Consider the following 18,503-nt stretch of genomic DNA (forward strand, 5'->3'; position numbering starts at 1 on the left):
GAGTGAAGGAGATGCTTCCTCTGTTATAAATATATTATATACATCCAAAACATGACATTAAAATATTACTCCATGTTACAGAAAGATATTAAGGCTTTCTATTATTTACATTGACAAGCAAGCACCTTTAAAAAAAATCCGAATAAAAAAGCCTTATTCTTCTTCCTCTGACACACTGGCCAGAAGGGACACAGTGTCCCTTCCCCAGATGACCAAGCCCTTCACAAGAGCTGTGCCCATGAAGATGTCTCTGCAGGGAGACCTCAGAAGTGGCTGGACACATGGACAGGAGAACTAGGGGAAAGGAGAGTATCCGAGAGTGGGCGGGGCATCATGGCCTCTCCTTGACAGCTTGCCCCCTGACCTTTGCCCAGCTCTGCCTCCCTTGGGTGGCAGCTGGGGTGACCCACCCACCTAGGCCTCTGGGGTCTGTCTACAGGGCTGAGGGAGAATCATGATCCAGGGACATTTACGTGTTCTGGGGGCTCTCTGGGTCACCGAGACAGACCACTTGTTGTCTGTGACCCTACATCGGCCCAGGGAGCAGGCGTGCAGAGCAGATGCATAGGGTGGGGCTGGCCAGCAGGACTGGGCTCCCGTCTGCAGTCAGGCTTGGCCTCGGAGCAGCTCAGTGGCCAGGAAGGCCCAAGGAAAGAAAAGGAGAAGAGGAAATGAAAAGTGGGTGGCTCAAGTATTCTGTGTCACTGGGGGTGGGCTAGGGGTGCCCGGGCCCAGCCCAGGGGACTTCTCTTCACTGGAGGGTAGCTCAGAGACGCCGGGATTTGGCAGATGGCTTCAGTTCAGGTTTGGGAAGGTTGGCGACCAAGAGTCCAGACATGCTACTTGATCTTCTGTGCCCATTTCATGTCGTCCGCTCTCGGCTTCTCACCCGTCAGGCCTTGGATGAGATCCTCCAGGCGCCGCCAGAAGCCTATAACCTCTAGGGGGTAGTTGAGCCAGCCTGCAGCAGACACAGTTATGGGGGTAGTGAGGAGAGCCAGCCCTGGGGTGGAGAGCCCTCAGGAGACAGGCAGAAGAAGGTGGAGCACACAGAAAGAGAGAGACCTCTTTCAAGTGCGGCTTGGGGCCCTCCCTCAGGTCTCCCCAAATCACTAGGATTCCCCCCCCCCCTTTTTTTTGGTTTTTCGAGACAGGGTTTCTCTGTGTAGACTTGGCTGTCCTGGAACTCACTCTGTAGACCAGGCTGGCCTCGAACTCACAGAGATCTGCCTGCCTCTGTGCTGGGACTAAAGGTGTGTGCCCTTCCATCGGGCAATCACAAGGAATTCTGTTTTATTTACTGGTAGAGCCTAAGCCCAGGGCAGTGAATAAGCACCGAGTAAATTGTCTGTGGGCTGAGTGAATGTCTGGAGTCACAAGAGCTTGAAGTAAGGAAGGGGCTTTGGTGTTCAGGGCCCTGACCTAGAAGAACGCTTGCACATAAGAGAGGTTCATTCAGTAAATGTGCTCTCTGAGAATACTTGGTAGGCCAAGGCCTTATGGCCATCCACCCTCCTGACCCTGGGGGGTAGCACCACCCACCTGTGGTGATACAGAAGTATGTTTCGTGGGGCGCCACGTGGTGGATGCGATGGTGTTTCCGTGGTAGGATCACGTGCCAGTCCTGCAGGACGGTGACCCAGTATGGCAGCCCTAAGTATGTGTGTGACCACTTGTGGATCTGGTTGGTGAAGGTGCCAAAGATGGTCAGACAGAAGACGAAGCATTCCCAAGGGTACAGCTGCTCCAGGGTCTCTGCAAAGCAAGGGCAAGGGCAAGGGCAAGGGCATGGGACCTTGGCAGCTGCCCCACTGGCCGGCCAGCTCCTGTGCCAGGAGCACCCAGACCCCTGAGGTGGAGCACCACCTCAGCCTCTACCATCAGATCTTCAGATCTAGAAGCAGCCAGGGATTGGCTAAGAGTGTGGGCTCTCAGCCAGCCAGGCTGGCTTCTGATTCTTGCTGACACTTGTGGGTTGCATGGGCTCGGAGCAGGGACTCTGGGTCTGGTTCTCTGAAGCAGGACACTCATGTGCTCAAGGGAGTATCTCTTGCTGGAACACATCTACAGAGCAAGGGAGGCAGGCAGCATCTGGGACAGGGATTCAGGCTCTGTGGGGCTCTGTGGGTTTCTAGGGTATAGCAGCTCCACAGAGTTCACCTTGGAAGAAAGCAAAGCCATGGGCCTCCGGGAGGCCTGTACTTGCTGGCTTCCTGCTCATGGGATAGGGAGAGGAAGGAAGTGGGTATATGGAGAAGGGGCTGCTGGGAGACTGTCAGTAAGGGGGGTGGGCCCAGCAGTACCCCATCCCCGGCCATGGACAGACCCTCTGTTTCTCCCAAAGGGAAGTGTTGCCAACTAGCAGAAGTTCTGGCTTTGCCTCCCCTGATGCCCAACAGTGGGCCAGATAGCTTTGGGACTCAAAACCGGGCATTGCTGGCCTCAGCTCACAGTCTATATTTTGCCTTTTTTCCCAGTGCTGGGATTGAACCCAGGGTACAGACACAGCGGGCCAGCTCTTGGCTAATAGGTCCCATCCACATGCTCATAGTGTGCCTTTTCTTTAAATAATACAACAGAACGAGGCCTGGGCTGCCTGTGACTCACAAGGAGCGAGTCAAATGAGCAGCTCTGTGAAGGAGGACCCTGGGGGTCACGTTACCAGAGAATGCCGTCTTAGGCTACATGCCCAACTTTTACATGCGCCCTACGAATGGAGAATACTTTCTTTAAATGTCACAAGACGCCCACACACCCTGGGAGCCTCTCCGGGGACTCTGACTCTGAGGAGCCCCAACTGCAGGTCTCACCTGGGCTCTGGGTCCGGAACTTGTAGGCCATGTTTAGCAGTGGCAGCAGCGTGACCAGGCAGTTGTCCCCATTGGTCTCGATGAAGTCATGCCTTGTGATGGCTGTGGGGTCAATGTGGTGCTCCCGGAATGGCCGGATGAAGGCCTAGGTGGGCAGGGTACAGAGGTAGCCTCCTGGTCAGCTGAATCCAGACTCTCTCCTGTAGCTCCCCACCCTCTACCTTGCCACAGACACAGACCCTGCCTGGGGCGGTCTGGTAGGCTGCAGTCCACAATGGCTTCAATACACTGATGTGGATCTTCCTCAATCCTTTTGAGCCTCAGTTTCCCCAACCATACTGGGAGGGACTTGGAGACAATCTCCACAAAATCAAAGGGGACCCTGTCTACCTGGCCCTTAAGCTCCTGATTCTGGGAACAATCTCCAGGCTCTCAATTCATGCTGCTAAGTGGAGCCTGGCCTGAGTGAGCACAGACCTAGGACCGGCTAACCAGAGCCCATCCATCTCCCTGGCAGGGCTTGGCTGCAGATGGGCGGTGCCATACCAACTGGACTAATGGGATGAGGTGCTAGGAGTTTGGCAGCCACTAGGGGAAAGAATTCTCTAGGCAGACAGGAGTGGAGGCCTGAACTCAGCAGGGAAGGCAGAGACTAGAGATGGAATGCCCATTCTGAAAAGGTGGCTGCCCTGGCTTTAACTTAGCACTGACTGACTCGGAATCCTTGCCTGATGGAACTGGTTTGAATTCAATCTTCTGCCTAAGCCCGAAAGCCTCACCGACAGCTTACATGCGAGCACGGGATTGGCCCTGACTTGAGGGAAGACTCCAGGAGGCTCTCCGACCCACCCTCCTGTGCTGTTACCAACCTCGGGGATCCTCAGTCCAGTCTTAGGGGACTGACCCCGGGACAGTCACACAGCCCGGCATACGCACCTTCCCGACAATGGGCAGGTCCACAGAACCCCATGTATCAGCACCCCAATGTACCAGGCCGGACAGGAAGTCAGCGACGAGAGCCCCTGCAACTGTGGGCAACAAGAATGTAAGCCAGGGCAGGGGCACTCAGAGACGTCCTCGCCCCTCCTGTTGGGGACCATTCCCCGCTCCACAATCTTGACTGTTTATTCATTATGAGATCGGAGCATCCGGGCCCCTGCCCAGTGCACAGAGTCTCACGCAACATCCCTGGTTCTGGTCTGCACAGAGCAGACTCACTCCCTGAGGTGGGGGCATCACTGCCTTCCTAGGCCTCAGCTGAGCTGCCTAGAATCCCAGCACCTGGGAGGCTGAGGTGGGAGGATCCAGAGTTAGAGGCTAGCCTGGGCTACAGCAAACATAAGCAATTCCTTACTTGCAATTTTGTCTCCATCCCACCTATCCCACCTGGCTTGTATCATGGACTCAGTTTTGAGCTTTCCCTTTGTTTAGTTTTTTTGTTTTGTTTTGTTTTGTTTTGTTTTTCAAGACAGGGTTTCTCTGTATAGCCCTGGCTGTCCTGGAACTTACTTTGTAGACCAGGCTGGCCTCGAACCCAGAAATCCGCCTGCCTCTGCCTCCCAAGGCTGGGATTAAAGGTGTGCGCCACCACAGCCGGGCTCTTTGTTTACTTTCAACCTGCTCAGAACTAGCTTGGGGTAGCCCTCCCCTCCCCATGAGCTGTGTGAGATCGTGTGTGTTACTTAACATCTCTGTGTCCCACTTTCTCTTGTGGAACAGGAGTGGTGAAGATGTAAAAGATCGCAGTGGTGACTGTTTATCAAGTCTCAGCAGGACACGCTCTCTGTCTGTGGCCTCTCTGTCACTTTCTTACCTGTTAGTAGCATTTAGCTTACTCGACAGAGGTGACCCACAGAATGGGACAGAGGGATGGAGCCCAAGTCAAACACATGGCAGTGGCATAGCTGGCTCCTAAGGCCTTGAGATTCAAATCAGGAATAGGAGGAGCCACGTACACATGGGGAAACTGAGGCAGAGAGCCTAGCAGTGTCCCTGCCCTTCCTTCACCCCCTGCACCTTCTTGTCCTTTGAGCCTCTGCCCTCACTGTTCCTCTCTGCCCGGAACATTCTTCCTCTCCAGGATGCAGTTCAACAACTTGCTTTCCTCCGAGGCTTAGGGTCCTGGCTCCGTGCCCTTCCTAAGACCTGAGTTACCTGGGGCACCGTGGGCTCTGGTTTAGGACTGGACCTTGGTTTTGCGACATCAATGGGCTCAATGCTGCGTGGGGTAGCAACTGGCACACAGTAGGCCCTCAGAGCTGACCCATTAGGGTAGCTGGGAATGAGGAGCTGTACAGGCCTGTGCCAGTGTCCTCCATCCCTCAGTTTCTGACTGTAAACTGGTTGCCTGGCCCAGGTTCTGAGTTGCAATGGTGCTTTTGGACTCTCATTGACGGGGGACCAAGGCCTTGGGGGTGCCATGAGGCCTGTGGGTGAGAACCTCTGGACACCTCCCAAGAGAGTGAGACTGTAACCCAGGTGACAGGAGGAAGGATGCAGGCTACCTTGGGAATGGAATCCCAGTGTCCAATCTGTTTAAAGGCAGCTGCTAAGGGTAGGTTTTTAGAAGCCAGTGGTACCTGTCCAGCCACCTGGCTACTTATCCACAAATTTACCTACCCATGCATCCATCCACCTCCTACCTAATGTGTCTATGCACTATCCATTCATCCCTCCACCCACCTACCTGCTCATCTCTCTATTCACCCATCCAAGCATAGGCAGTGGGGCCAGAGAAGCGGTGGAAGATGATAGAAGGGCTCCACTGCCTAGCACCGGGCAGTCCTGTTGCTCAGTGAAGACAACGTGCCCCGAAGAGGACTTGCTGCTACCGGGCACCCCAGCAGGTCTGGGGCATTACTGCAGGACCCACTGTCTACTATGAATGGTGTAGACATACTGCCTCTAAGCAAGCAAGGGTTGGGGAACCTGTCTCTAGCTAACTACACTGCTCTGCCTCTTGCCAAATTTGGGCTCAGCATCCTTCCAGAGGCCTGTCCCAGTATCACTGACCAATGACAGATTTAAACACCGCCATCCTGACAGTTATGGGGAATACTGGTCCTGTGGTAGAGCACGGCAGGGGCTCCAAGTCCAGGCTTCTTGTCCTGAATGTCCGGCCCAGGCCGTGGATGAGATGATCTCTTCCTTCCCCAGGTATGGCTGGAGTTTGATTAGAACTGTACCTAACCTGCACACCCTGGTGTGCAGGCTTATGTGGCTCAAGGCTGTACCTCTCTGACCAGCCAAGGTCACCACGCGGCTTCCTCTTCATGTGGAGCTTAAGGGGCCAGCAAACCTTCTATAACAAAGCTAGACACGGAGGCAGCCAGCTCTGTGGCCACATAGTCTCTGTTGTTATGACTCAACCCTGCCAACATCACAGGGTGACCACAGGCAACGTGTCAGTCAGCACAGGGGGTGAGGGATGATGCGATGGTATTGTTGTAATACCTTGTTTGCAAGTATTTTGGGTTTGGCTTGCTTCACTGGGCTAGCACATCTGGAGTCACTCATGTGTCACATGCATTGGCCATTTCCCTTTTTGCTGGTGACTACTGTGCCATCATCTGGTACAATGCACGCAGCCCCCACTGGACCTTTACGGAGCCCTGGGTGCATTGCTCGTTCATGGAGAAGCCCATGTGCTCACAGATTCCCCCATCCCCTGGTCTGAGGACAGCAGAGACATTGTGTTTTTTTGAGACAGAGACTCATGCAGCCCTGGTTGGCCTTGAACTTTTCTGATCCTCCGGTCTCAGCCTGTCAAGTACAAGGGTGACAGGTGTGCAAACATACCCTAACAGACGGTGGCACTAAGGTTCTTCTAGGCTCTCTACTTGCTGCCCTCTGGCTGAACACAGAGCTTGCAGCTTTGGCTAGTCTAGCAAGCCAGCTTGCCCTGGGGATCCCATCTCCACCTAACGGCTGGGATTATAGGTAGGCTGCTATACACACTTGGATTTTTTCTATACGGGATGCGAACTCTAATACTCACCCTTGTAGAGTGAGCGCTTTATCCGCTGAGCTACCCACCCAGTCCCAACACTTACTTACTTTATTGGCAGGGTTTCATCATGTAACCTTGGCTAGCCTGGAAATTGCTAAGTAGACCAAGCTGGCTTCAAACTCAAAACTCTGCCTCCCGAGTTCTGAGATTAAAGACACTTACCACTATGCCTGACTTCTGTTTGACACCATAGAGGTTTCTTTTCCCTTTTTTTTTTCCTTCCTTCCTTCCTTCCTTCTTTTTTTGGTTGACACTTTTTCTTTTAAACCAGAGCACACTGGACTTGAGTGCATCGACTCTGTTAGTCCTTGTGGACCAAGGTTAGTGTGGTTAAGCTCCTTCCCCTTAACTGTCCTGGGCAGTTAATCCTCTGTGATCAGAACACAGTAGAACAGCATTACCAAGTCAAGCCAGGGTGGCCTTTGGGAGCCTCTTTCCAGTACCCAGCACTGCCAAGGGCGTCAGGAAAGTGCGCTGTATGGGCCTCACTACTGACTTAAGTTTGGGCTGAGGCTGTCTCAAAAGAGGCCGGGAGGGGTGCGTGGTAACATGGGAAAAAACCCAGAAGGTGCTCCTGGTCCAGGGCAAAGTGACCTCACAGTGGCGAGCTACACTGAGCTGTTCTGCTGATACCAATCAGGCCAGGAGAGCATCACCACTCTAGACTCTGAGGCATCCTAATAATTCTAACCAGTGTTCCCAAGTCAGCCAAGATTGCAAGTGAGGCGTCAGAGGGAGACCGCCTTCCCAGTATGTGTATGGGCCTGAGTTCTGCCCCCAGCACTCAGGAGGCTGAGCATCGGGAGTCTGGGCTACAGAGAGAACTTGAAGGCAGCCTGGGCTGTGGCTGAGAAACTGCCACAGACCAATGATCCTCAAATAGGGCCATGACAAGTAACCAGATTGTGCTAGCCTAGATGGGACTCTGGGATAGGAAGGGGACACTGGCTATGAGACTAAAGGCAAGTGATCGATGGCAGAGCATAGCATAGAGCAGCCCCCCTGGGTGCTAACTGGCACAAGCACAGAGCTTCAATGCCTGCTTCTTTCCACCATTCCTTATCCGGAAATGGCCTAAAAGCAACTGCCAGAAGAGAATTATATCTCACACACAAAGCCCTGGGTTCCCTGGGTTTGATTCCAACCCTGCAGAAACAGCTGCCGAGTAAACCCAGCACTCTGAAGGTGAAGATCAGGAGATCGGGGTCATCATAGAGAACCATCTACACGAACGGTGCAATCTCCCTTCATGTCCAGTGACAGCCCCATCACACCTGCCCTGCTCAGAGATCTCAGACCTGCTCAGGCTGGCAGCAAAGGACTGTCCAAGGTCACCTGTGCAGGTGGAGTCGAGAGGACCACACTCAGCCTCATGTCCAGGTCTGGGAAATGAGAGTCATGCAGGATGCCTGTCCCTTAACTAGCAGAAACTAGCGAAAGAAGCACAAGGGTGCAGCCAGCGCTCTGGGCTCTGGTACAAGCTCCCCAGTGGCAGCTGCCTGTAGCCTGAGCCCGGCATCCCTCTGCGAGCCTCAGTCTTGCCATCTGTAGGATGGCTGGCACCTGGTATTCACAGAGGCATGCTTGGCGCTGGTGTCAGGAATAACCCGAACAAGAGTGTCTTCTCCCACCACCTGAGGAAAAGGCTCTCGATTCCTGCAGCCTGGTAGCTGTTTTCTAGGGCACTCAGTTGCCCATGAGGCTCCTTTAATGGGGGCAGGGTACAGATACAGACGTCTCTTTGTTCCAGCCCTGGTGGTGGCTGGTGGCTGGGTCACCCTGGGAGCAGCTTTGGCATGGTCACCATCCTTCCCCACAGGCACTGGGAAGGGCACAAGGATGCTGCTCTATCCAGTGACAGCAGCATTGTGAAGGCTGCGTGGAGCTGAGAGGCCGGCAGACTAGGTAGACAGACCCTGAGCAAGCACATCGGTCAGGCTCGGTTAATCCAGACGCCTCAGGCAGTGTGGCCTCTGGGACTCGGTGCTGATCCCTGCCCTCCTCAGTCTCCAAGCTGCCCCTTCAAGGACCCACAGCATCCCCTCCCCAAGAGAATGATCAGTTTGTCACCACACGCTGTCTTTGTCACGGCCATCAGTGACCTTCAGGGCCAGGTCCCTTTGCTGCACCATCAGGCTGCCTGCTGCGCTGCCGACTCGGGTGGTGCCCTCTCTGAGGCAGCGGCCCTCTCAGCTTTCTCCACTCCCTGGGCTGTACCTTGTGCTCATTCCTGCTGTCCAGCTGAGGTCTTCCCCTGGCTACTTCTGTTTCTCCTCTGCCACCAGCTCTTGGGCCGAATACGGACTCAACCCCTCACCTCACCCACCGCTCACCCCCACAGCAGCCTGACTGTTCATGCAGCTCAACTGCCGAGCTCCTCTGAGTTCCAAAAACCCATCACCACCTGCTCCCTCAGTCCTAGCACCAGAAAACCAGCACCCAGCATCTCCCATGAGAAATTCACCAGTGACTCCCTACAACACTCAAGATAATCCCACTGTCCAGACCATGACCCCCAAGGTCCTGTCCCTCTCGCCCATCCACTTCAGTGAAAGGTCACCAGGCCTCTTTGATGCACGGCTCACGGCAGCCTCAGTGCCTTTGCACCTGTCCTCCTGCCTCAGATAAGCCTCCTCTGGCATCTCCTCCCCTCCAGGCTGTTAACAACCACAGTTTTATCTTGATCAGCTCTCAGGCATTGTGTCACACAAGCCCGGCTTTTACAGACTAGAATCCTTTCAGTTTAAGCTCTGGTTTCCGGGGCTACCTGGGCATCGGGAACTGTTGAAGAGATAGAAACAAGCTGGCACAGTGCCCTTGGCGGCTACCTGCGTGTTAACAGACAAATCAGGGCGGCTATTTAAATCAATTGAGGGTTGTGTAAACACTGCTATCAGGGGATTACCTGCCCTTATCAGCCCAGAAGCTGGGTGCCTGGGAGAGCAGGCCACCTTGGCTTCTAGGATGGGGCTGGGAGCTGCAGAAACACAGGTCTCAGGCAGCGTGGGAAGGAGGTGACCAGCCAGTATGGCACCCAGCTGGACCTACTACAGGGTGTCTCCCCACCCTTGGCCAGGGAGGATGTGCCTAGAGAGCCCAGGGCCGGTGGGAAGAGAACAATGCTGGACAATATTGTTGCCAGGGAAATAGCCAACTCAGGGCATGACCCAGCAGATCCTTATAGAATATCCACTGTCAGCATGGGCAGGGGCTAAGGTAGCCTTGGCCAGTGGTCTTGCAGGCCAGGTCACCTTCCCTCTTCATCCCAATCTCCAGCCCTCTCAGTGCGGCTGGATCCTCCCGGTTTTCCGACAGCTCCAGGAAACCACACTGCCTCAGTGTTCAGGACATGTGCTGCAGCCAGCCCAGCCAAGGCTGCAGGAGCCTCCCAATTCTGGGCTAGGTGCTCCTACGAGGGGTCGGGGGTGGGGTTGGGGGTTATGGGACCCCTGCAGATGAGGCCTGGGCTCTCCATCACAAAGCGGGCTAAACTCTCCCCTGGATTGTGAGACAGCTTGATTAGCAGGGCTGTACACTATTGGCTTAGGCAGACAGGATGCTTTTAACGGGATTGAGAAGCAAAGCCACAGGAAGGGTCAGGTAGGACCAAGGGTACCACAACCCCTTGGCCAGCCCTGGGGCACCTGAGCCAGAGGACAATTGGCTGGAAAGGAGGGAAACTGAGCCATCTGGAGCTCGGGTTGCAGCCAGACATTCCGACCACATGTGCTTCAGGTTAAAGTGTCCTGCAGGTCCCTTCTCTCAGCCCCTAGTTCCTCATCAAGATGAGTCTCAGCCTGGCCCAGGGGAACACCAGGACTTCCTAGCACACAGGACCCCCCCCACTCCATATATACCATCCAACTCACTGAATTCCTAGCACCTGCCATGTATCAGGGCTCATGCCCAAGGCTAGAGATACAGCAGTGGATGGAACAGGGGAAAAAAATCTGACTTCTGAGTTGTTGGAGACTCAGTGGGCTCCAGCGACAGTGTGTGTGGCAGGGCTTGGTCACCATGTGGCCCTGGCTGGCCCAGAGATCACAGATCTTCTTCTGCCTCCCAAGTACTGAGATTAAAGGCTTGTACCCACCAAACTCCACAGGGCTGTCTCTGAGGGCCCATCACGGAGGACCTACTTAAGCAGGTGGCTGTCAGTAGATCTTGGGGATCAAAAGCATGGAGTCCTGAGAAGGGCTACAGGTACAGTGAACGGTTCGTACAGAGGTCCCCAAAGGAAGGGGTGTGCATGCGCCGAGAGTGTGGTCAGTGTGGCCGAACAGCAACAAGGAGGGAATGTTGAAGTTGGGGGCTGTCAGATGGAATGGCTGCCAGGTCAGCACTGGACAGGGCAGTGGGTGGGGGGAGGCTGGAGAACAGCTGGGGGAGGTAGCTGATTTTCAGTACGCCAAAAAGAAGAATGGAACCAACAGGAACTGGGGGTGATGTCACCATGCCACTCAACTGAATGCTCCAAGATGAGCAGGTGCTGACGCGAGACCACCCCGAGCACTCATGTGCTCGACTGCACAAAGGCACACGACCTCGAGAGGGGCCCTGTACTCACCGACACCCAGGATCACGAGGGGTGTGTGCTCCCAGCGGGCCAGCAGCAGGAGGTGGACCAAGTTGTGGGCGATGAGACTGAAACAGAGGATCACGGAACACCACTCCTGGAAGCGCTTGCCTGTGGGGAGGGGAGGAGGGCTGCGTGAGGCACGGGCTGTGGGAGCCTCAATGGCAGCGGCGGCGGACTGTGCCAAGCACCCACCACCACCCATTTCACAGGCAGCACTGCTGGCCCAGAAGAAGGGCTTTTGCAGAAGCAGGACACTGAGCAAATGTTGTGTGCCTGTGAGGCTGGGCCTGCAAGTGACAGACAGGTCCCAATGCTGGTCTCTCAGGCTTTCTGAGGACTTCTGTGGGAACTTAATGACACCCTTGTACTTGAACTGGTTTCCTGGTACCATCTGTTCCCAGGTAGGTGGTCATCTGAAGCAAGAGGCCTTTGATCCTTTAACCCAGGGATATCCAGAGCCTGCCCAGCCTCCATGTAGCAGGACACAGGCCATCAGCCTCAGGGTCAAAGAGAAATAGGGCATTGAGAACATTAGGTCTTCCAGGGTTGGCATCTGGACGCCTGCAGCCAGGCAGGAGTGTGGTCTCCAGAAGGCTGCAGGTGACCAAGGAGACACAGGATCTGAGGACTCGGCTATGAGAATTCCATTTTATGCAATCAGTTTATAGACAAGGAAGCTTGGACAATCAGATCAGTCCTTGTGGCTCTGGCGGAGGTGTCAAAACTCTGGACATCATCCCAGTGTCCACGGCCCGAGGATGAGGCAGAATTGCCCCATGGCCTCTATTGTTGCCCACGTTCTATGGAGGTACAGAGAGCAAATGTGGTGATGACATCAATAAAGAAGAAAGGCTGGAGAGCTTTCTCGGCCGGAAACAGAGCTTGCCACTAAGCACAGATCACCTGAGATCAGCCCCTGGGTGCCACACGCCAGGAGAGAACGGACTCCTGAAAGTTAGCCTCTGACCTCTGTCTCACACACACACACACACACACACACACACACACACACTCACTCACCAAATAAAAAGCAAGTATGTATAAACATTTTAAAAAAGCGAGTAAAACATCGAGGGACGAAAGGGTCGGGAGCTGTGCACGAGGCTGCTTAAGGCCCCACCACACAAAGACATAAAGGAGCTGGCAAGATGGTTTGGTGGGTAAAGGCATGTACTGCCGAACCCGATGCCCTCAGTTCAATCCCTGGGACCTACACAATGAAAGGGGAGACCCAACTCCCACAAGCTGTCCTCAGCCAACATCATGCTGTGGCACAAATACACTCAATGGAAGAAAACTGAACAGAAGCCAAGCCTCGAGACCACCGAGGCTGCCCTCCCCTTGATACAGCACATCAAGGCGTTTTCTTCCCGCAAGTTATATTTTTTGTTTGGTTTTGTTTTTTCTTTTCTTTTCTTTTCTTTTTTTTTTTTTCTTTTTTTTTTTCCTCTGTAGCCCTGGCTGTCCTGGAACTCACTTTGTAGACCAGGCTGGCCTTGAACTCATAAATCCACCTGCCTCTGCCTCCCAAGTGCTGGGATTAAAGGCGTGTGCTACCACTGCCTGGCTCTGTCAACTCATTTTTAACATATACATATTTTTTTATAAGGAATAAACCACACATGAGTAGCAAGCCTCTGCCTGTTTCCCAGGCATTTGACAATGTTATTATCACTGGTGCTTAACATACACCAGCAGTTACTGTTACCAGGCACCAAGAACCTACCCAGAAGCAGAGGCTACGAGGAAAATCGAAGAAAAGGGAGGCAGCCCAAGGCAGCTCAGCATGCCGAGCTGAAGGATGTTGCGGCCTCCTCTCAACCCTCCCCCTGTCCTGTTCCGGCTGCCCATGCTTGCCCCCTTTTCTCTACCACACTGTTGTCCTGGTGAAGGCTCATGTATGGGGTTAATGAAGGCCCAAGCCAGGCCTGCTGCCCACCGCCTTGCCCCCAAGAACGAACGTTCTACCATTTCTCCTGCTCTGTGATTCTGACACACGCTCCCCCGCTCCCCAGGGCTACAGCCCCACCTGAATATGAACTCGGGCTAGGTCAAGTTCCTTCACCAGGCCCTGGCACTCAGCTGGTATTGAGTCAGTGCTTGTGGGATGAACACATCCAGTCACAAAACCGGAACTGTGTCCTAGGTTCAGCACCACGTAGGAAGCAGAGCTTAGATTCCACCCTTGTCCCTACAGCAGCTGCTGCTCCTGACCGCTGGAGCCAGACCAGCTAAAGCAGCTGACCCAAGAAAAGGCTGACCATGGGAGAGGGGGACTCAGGGGTCATTCGCCCCTACAGAAGAGGACACCAAGGCCAAGGAGAGGCAAGGCCCCCAGAGGTCACGGGAGCAGACCTGGGCCTGAGGCTTCTGATCTTCCCCGTCTCAGCTGGGTTGTTTCTGAGTCCCGTTTTGAGCCACAGCCTGCCTACCTCTTCCGGTTCCTGCTTGTGGGTAGGGCCCAGGACTCAGAAGCAGGAAGCCCCAGGGGTGGGGGAAGGGGACACAGGAGGAGACAGGGGACAGGGAACTCTCCCTGCCAACCTGCTTGGTTAACCGTAGGGATTGAGGGACAGATGGATGGACAGACGGATGGATGGATGGACAGACGGGTAGGCAGAGGCACAGCCAAGGCTTAGACTAAAGCAATGACAATGACAATGGTGACATCAGCTGATGCCCGCCATGTGGGGACGAGGCTGGGCTGCACATGGTTGGGTTTGTTCTGATTTCTTAAAAAATGTGACCTAAACTTAAAACCACACACATCCCTAGTTCTTGTTAGCCCCGAAAACACAGGACCCAGGCCACCAAGCTGGCAAGCCCACATAGTCACGGGACCTAAACAGAGCTACTTTATAAACCTCCAGGCTAAAGCCGGACATGGTGACGCACACCTTTAATCCCAGCACTTGGGAGGCAGAGGCAGGCAGATTTCTGAGTTCGAGGCCAGCCTGGTCTACAGAGTGAGTTCCAGGACAGCCAGAGAATCCCTGTTTCGAAAAACAAAAACAAAAAACAAGGAGGTAGAGGAGGCCGCTTACTCAGGACTCTGGTGTCCTGTTCCAACTGAAAGCCTGTTCCTGACCTGGAGCAAGAGGTGCTGCTGATCTGGGCCAAGGTGTAGCAGGTTTGGGTGCCCACTTGTTGGCCTAGATGCCAATGTGAGATGGGCATGGAGCCTGGCAAGGGAGGGAGACTCACCTACCTCATTGGGCAAGCCTCTTCCTGATGCAAATACCCTACACCTGTGCTGGCCTCTGGCCCTCAGACCCTGTGCACCAGAGAACACATGAGGGGGACAGAGAGAATAGGACGAGACGGAGGGGGATGAAAACAGAAGGAGGAAACAGAAACCAGGGAGATAAAAAGATGAGACTTAGGGAGAAAGTCAGACTAAGGTAGAGACAGACAGAGCTCAGGCCAATGCAGTGGGAGCAGGCCTGGCCAGGGACAGATGCCACAGTGGCTCCAAGGCTCTGTGTGCCAAGGCTTCAACCAGGCTCATTTTGGAGTGACGCAGGGTCCAACTTCAGGTCTACAGGTCAGGCCACTGTAGTCCTAAACACCTCCAGGGCAGAGAGCACTCACAGCCGTCCAAGCTGATGGGACAGTTGGATCCAAACCCTTCTGGTTCTGTACCTTACAACTGGGACACCCATGAAGTGGCAGGTTGTAGCTGGCCCCTCCGAGTGCCACCTTGCCATCACGAGGCTCCTCTCAAGCCTGGCTTCTGGCTTATTGCTGAGAAAGGCAGACAGAGGGGGGCACTGAGGAAAACCTTCAGTGACTCTTACACTGCACAGAACACACACACCAGGCCCTGTGTCGGCCACAAACAGGCTGAACTGCTGTCCTAGACCTGGCTAATTTCTACAGCCAGGGCGAAAGCAGGCAAACAAGAAATATACCCTCATCATCTTGGTCCTGGTGCTGTGGATAGCCCCCATGGGAGCAGAAAGGGCTACCATCCTGTGCTAAGCCTCCACAGACATGGACAGGGTGGTCCCAGAGTGCCAGAGATTCCCTGATCACCAGATGTCAAAGATGCACAGCCTACCCTCGCCAGCCTTTCTGTGGCAGCAGCGGTGGCATAGCCCTAAATAGGCCCGGTGTTTAAGACATGGGAGCATTTGGGGAAACGCCTGTGTAAGCCAGTGCTCACTTAGTAAATGGCATCTTTGTTAACATACTGCTATCAGCTGTCAAATGACAAACCATTATCAGCCCCAGGAATCTCAAGAACTCGGTCCTGGGACGCAGGGAATTCTCTCCGCTCCAGCCCACAGGTTCCTCGTGCTCAGCGGAGGACTGTGCCAGCCACACTCCCACCTCGGGGCCTTTCCACTTGTTCTCCGGCCCTCACACACATTCTCAAGGTCCCTTCCCTCCTGCCTTTCTCCCTTTAGCTCCGTGTTCAAATGCTGTCCTTTCAGTAAAGCCCGATACAGGCTCTCTACAATGCCAAGCCCCTGCCTCATGTTTTCCCTGTTGCTTTTGCTACACGGCTTTTACAACCCTATTATTGGGGGACTAGTTACCTGTCTCCTGAACCAAAATGCCAGTTCAAGTCTTGCCTGCCTTCAGGGCTGACAACAGGGACTAGAAGAAATATTCCATTAGGTGCTCAATATACATCAGGCCTGCTTCCTCTTTTACCGGGTCAGGTCAGGAGAGGCCAGGGCACCTCTCTAAGACCACACGGCTCAGGGGACAGAGACAAGGAGACCTACTGAGAGAAACTTGGAGGAACCAGTTTGACCAGTCTTTCCCTCTCTGGGTTAGGAAAGGCCCCAGGAGGCTGTCTGAAGCTGTGTGGCTGCTCTTCAGGAACTGATACCTGATCATAAAGGAGGGGCAAGAGGTGGACCCCAGGGGAAAGCAAGAGGAAAGATTGGGGCCAGTAGGAAGGGGGCTGTGAGGACAGCACAGCCACACACTATGAATCCCTTCTTCTCCATTTCCAACTCCCAGGCTATATGCCTGAGGACCAGCAAGACCAAGCTCGCTTCAAGTTCAGAGAAGGGCGGCTGGCCAGGTGAATCACAGGGGCCGCCTACTGTACACAAGGCCTAGAGCCACACAGTGTGTATCATTACAGCGAGTGATCAGGAGAAGAGGCACCACCCAGGCCATCCAGCTAACGCCACCAGCCTCCCTCAAGGAGAACTCGGGTCCTGAGGCTGGGTGTTCGGGTGTGTGGGTCAAGGACCCAGCCGAACAGACCAAACACCCAAGACAAGTGGAAAACCAAACATACAGACTGGAAACCTAAGGCGAGGCCAATCCTCACTGACCTAGGACCCAAAGAGAAAAAGCAAATGGTCCTATGTCACGTGCCACTTAGCGCTGAAAAAGCATCAATCGCATGCCAGCCAGGGCAGGGAGCCAAGGGGGTAGTGGCCTCAGCCCCACCCAGGCCAGGGCTGTGTGCCCTGTAGCTGCCCAGCCAAGGGAGCGGATAGAATGTTGAATAACAAAGCCAACTCCTGGAGACTCTACCCTGGCTGAGGGGCCTCAAGGCTGGCTGTCATCTGACCCTGGATGCACAGGCATTTCCGCAACCCCTGGGGATACCCAGCCAGGCAGTGAGATTGCTGAGGCTCCCTGAGAGCGGGTTGGAGCCAGTGCCAGTTAGGATAAGAGCATGTCAAGAAGCAAAGAAACCAGAGAGGGGACCTGGCTTTGGGGGAAGGGGTGGAGCCAGGGAAAGGGGCTCCGGGTGGTGATAAGTGTATCCCACAAAGTCCTAATGGGCAGCTAGTGTGTGGGTGTGGGAGAGGACAGAGCCAGACTCAATAGGGTCTGAATCGCTGCCGAGAATCTACCAGTAAGAGGTGAGGGCTGCCGGTCCCAATGGGAGGGGGAGGGGATAAGTTCACTGCAGCTACTGAAGCAGGGACCATGATGGAGCTTATGGGAAGAGCGCCTGGGATATTTTGCAGCTGAAATCCAAATCGGGGCCCTAGAGGCTAGAGAACTGTTAGTCCCAGAAGGGGGGTTAGTTTGCAACCCACGGTCTTGGAAAAAACGCACAGAGTGTAGACTCGTAACGTGGGGGTCCTAGGACTGCGTGTGAGTTTAGGTGGCTAAGGGCAGTGCCTGCGACTGAGATGTCTAAGGCTTCGCGCTGCCTGAGAACCGGAAGCCTTGGACTGGGATTTAGGAAGACAAGGCAGGCCAGGGTGGGGTTCCTAAACTGCCCAAGGTGCCCTGGGGCTAGGACTCTGGATGCGCAGGTGCATTGGGGCTGTTCCTAAATCTCTGCAACCCCAAAGCCTCACGGCTCGGAGTAGGAAGGGGTTTAGTTAGGGTCCCAAGATCTAGGGGTGCTCTTTGCAAAGTTGGAAGCCCTGGAGTTCCGCTTTGGGTGGAAGCTGGGATTAGATTGGGGGCAGGGTTAGGATGGGGCTAGGGTTCGGATGGAGTGCGGTTCGGATCCAAGGGCGTCCAAATGGGCTGCTGGAGTTCGGATCTGGGTAGAGTTCAGATCTCGGCATTTCGGATGGGCTGGGGTTTGGATTCGTGGGGGTTCGGACGGGTTGGGTCGAAGTGAGGTTCGAATAGGTTGGGGTTCTAATCCGTGGACTCAGGATGGGTTAGGGTTCGAATCCGGGGACTTCGAATGGGCTAAGGTTCGGATCCAGAGGGCTCAGATGGGTTAGGGTCCAGGTGTTCGGACCGCCTGGGGTTCGGTCGGGGCGGGCCCGGCGCCGAGCACCCATCAGATCGCAGGCCCTCCATCCGTCCTACCTGGCGAGTAAAGCGCCGCCAGCTCACGGGCTCCCGCGTGCTGTGCGCCCCAGCGCCGGCCCTCCGCCGTCTCGTCCTCGTCCAGCTCCGGCTGCCGGCCCGGCGCGTCCTCGGCGCCCGCCATGGCCCGTCGCCCGGCCCGCCCGCTGCGCTCTGCCTGCAGCGGCGGCGGCCGCGGAACCGCGGCGATATCACGCCGCCCAATGACCGGCCGGCGCGGGGCGCGGCGGCCGGGGCGGGGCGTCGGCGGGGCCCCGCGTCACAGCCAATCGGAGCCCGCGCCCGCGCCGCGCCCGGCCAATCGCAGGCCTTCGGGCCTCAGCCAACCGCGGCGCCGGGGGGCGGGGTCGCA

At 55.0% G+C, this 18,503-nt stretch overlaps 1 protein-coding gene across 1 annotated transcript; it reads right to left on the minus strand.

Annotated features, from left to right (window-relative positions):
* Positions 1–3: 3 nt before the first annotated feature.
* On the minus strand, positions 4–18,323 carry Tmem189 (transmembrane protein 189). Its single transcript, NM_145538.2, has 6 exons — positions 18,152–18,323; positions 11,387–11,506; positions 3,747–3,838; positions 2,811–2,955; positions 1,543–1,755; positions 4–961 (listed from the first exon to the last, which is right to left on the minus strand). The coding sequence occupies exons 1-6, from the start codon at positions 18,273–18,275 to the stop codon at positions 840–842; spliced, it is 816 nt and encodes a 271-aa protein (NP_663513.1). The 5' UTR covers positions 18,276–18,323; the 3' UTR covers positions 4–839.
* Positions 18,324–18,503: the final 180 nt, after the last annotated feature.

This window comes from Mus musculus, chromosome 2, assembly GCF_000001635.26.
Source record: "Mus musculus strain C57BL/6J chromosome 2, GRCm38.p6 C57BL/6J".
Taxonomy (NCBI): Eukaryota; Metazoa; Chordata; class Mammalia; order Rodentia; family Muridae; genus Mus; species Mus musculus.

What these genes read in the sequence shown, in the direction of transcription:
- Tmem189 (NM_145538.2), bottom strand. Translation starts at nt 18,275, where the DNA reads ATGGCGGGCGCCGAGGACGCGCCGGGCCGGCAGCCGGAGCTGGACGAG. An exon ending in ACCTGCCCATTGTCGGGAAG is followed by an intron (nt 2,956 to 3,746) that starts GTGCGTATGCCG and finishes CTGCCCACCTAG; the next exon opens with GCCTTCATCCGGCCATTCCG. An exon ending in ATACTTCTGTATCACCACAG is followed by an intron (nt 962 to 1,542) that starts GTGGGTGGTGCT and finishes TGTCTGCTGCAG; the next exon opens with GCTGGCTCAACTACCCCCTA.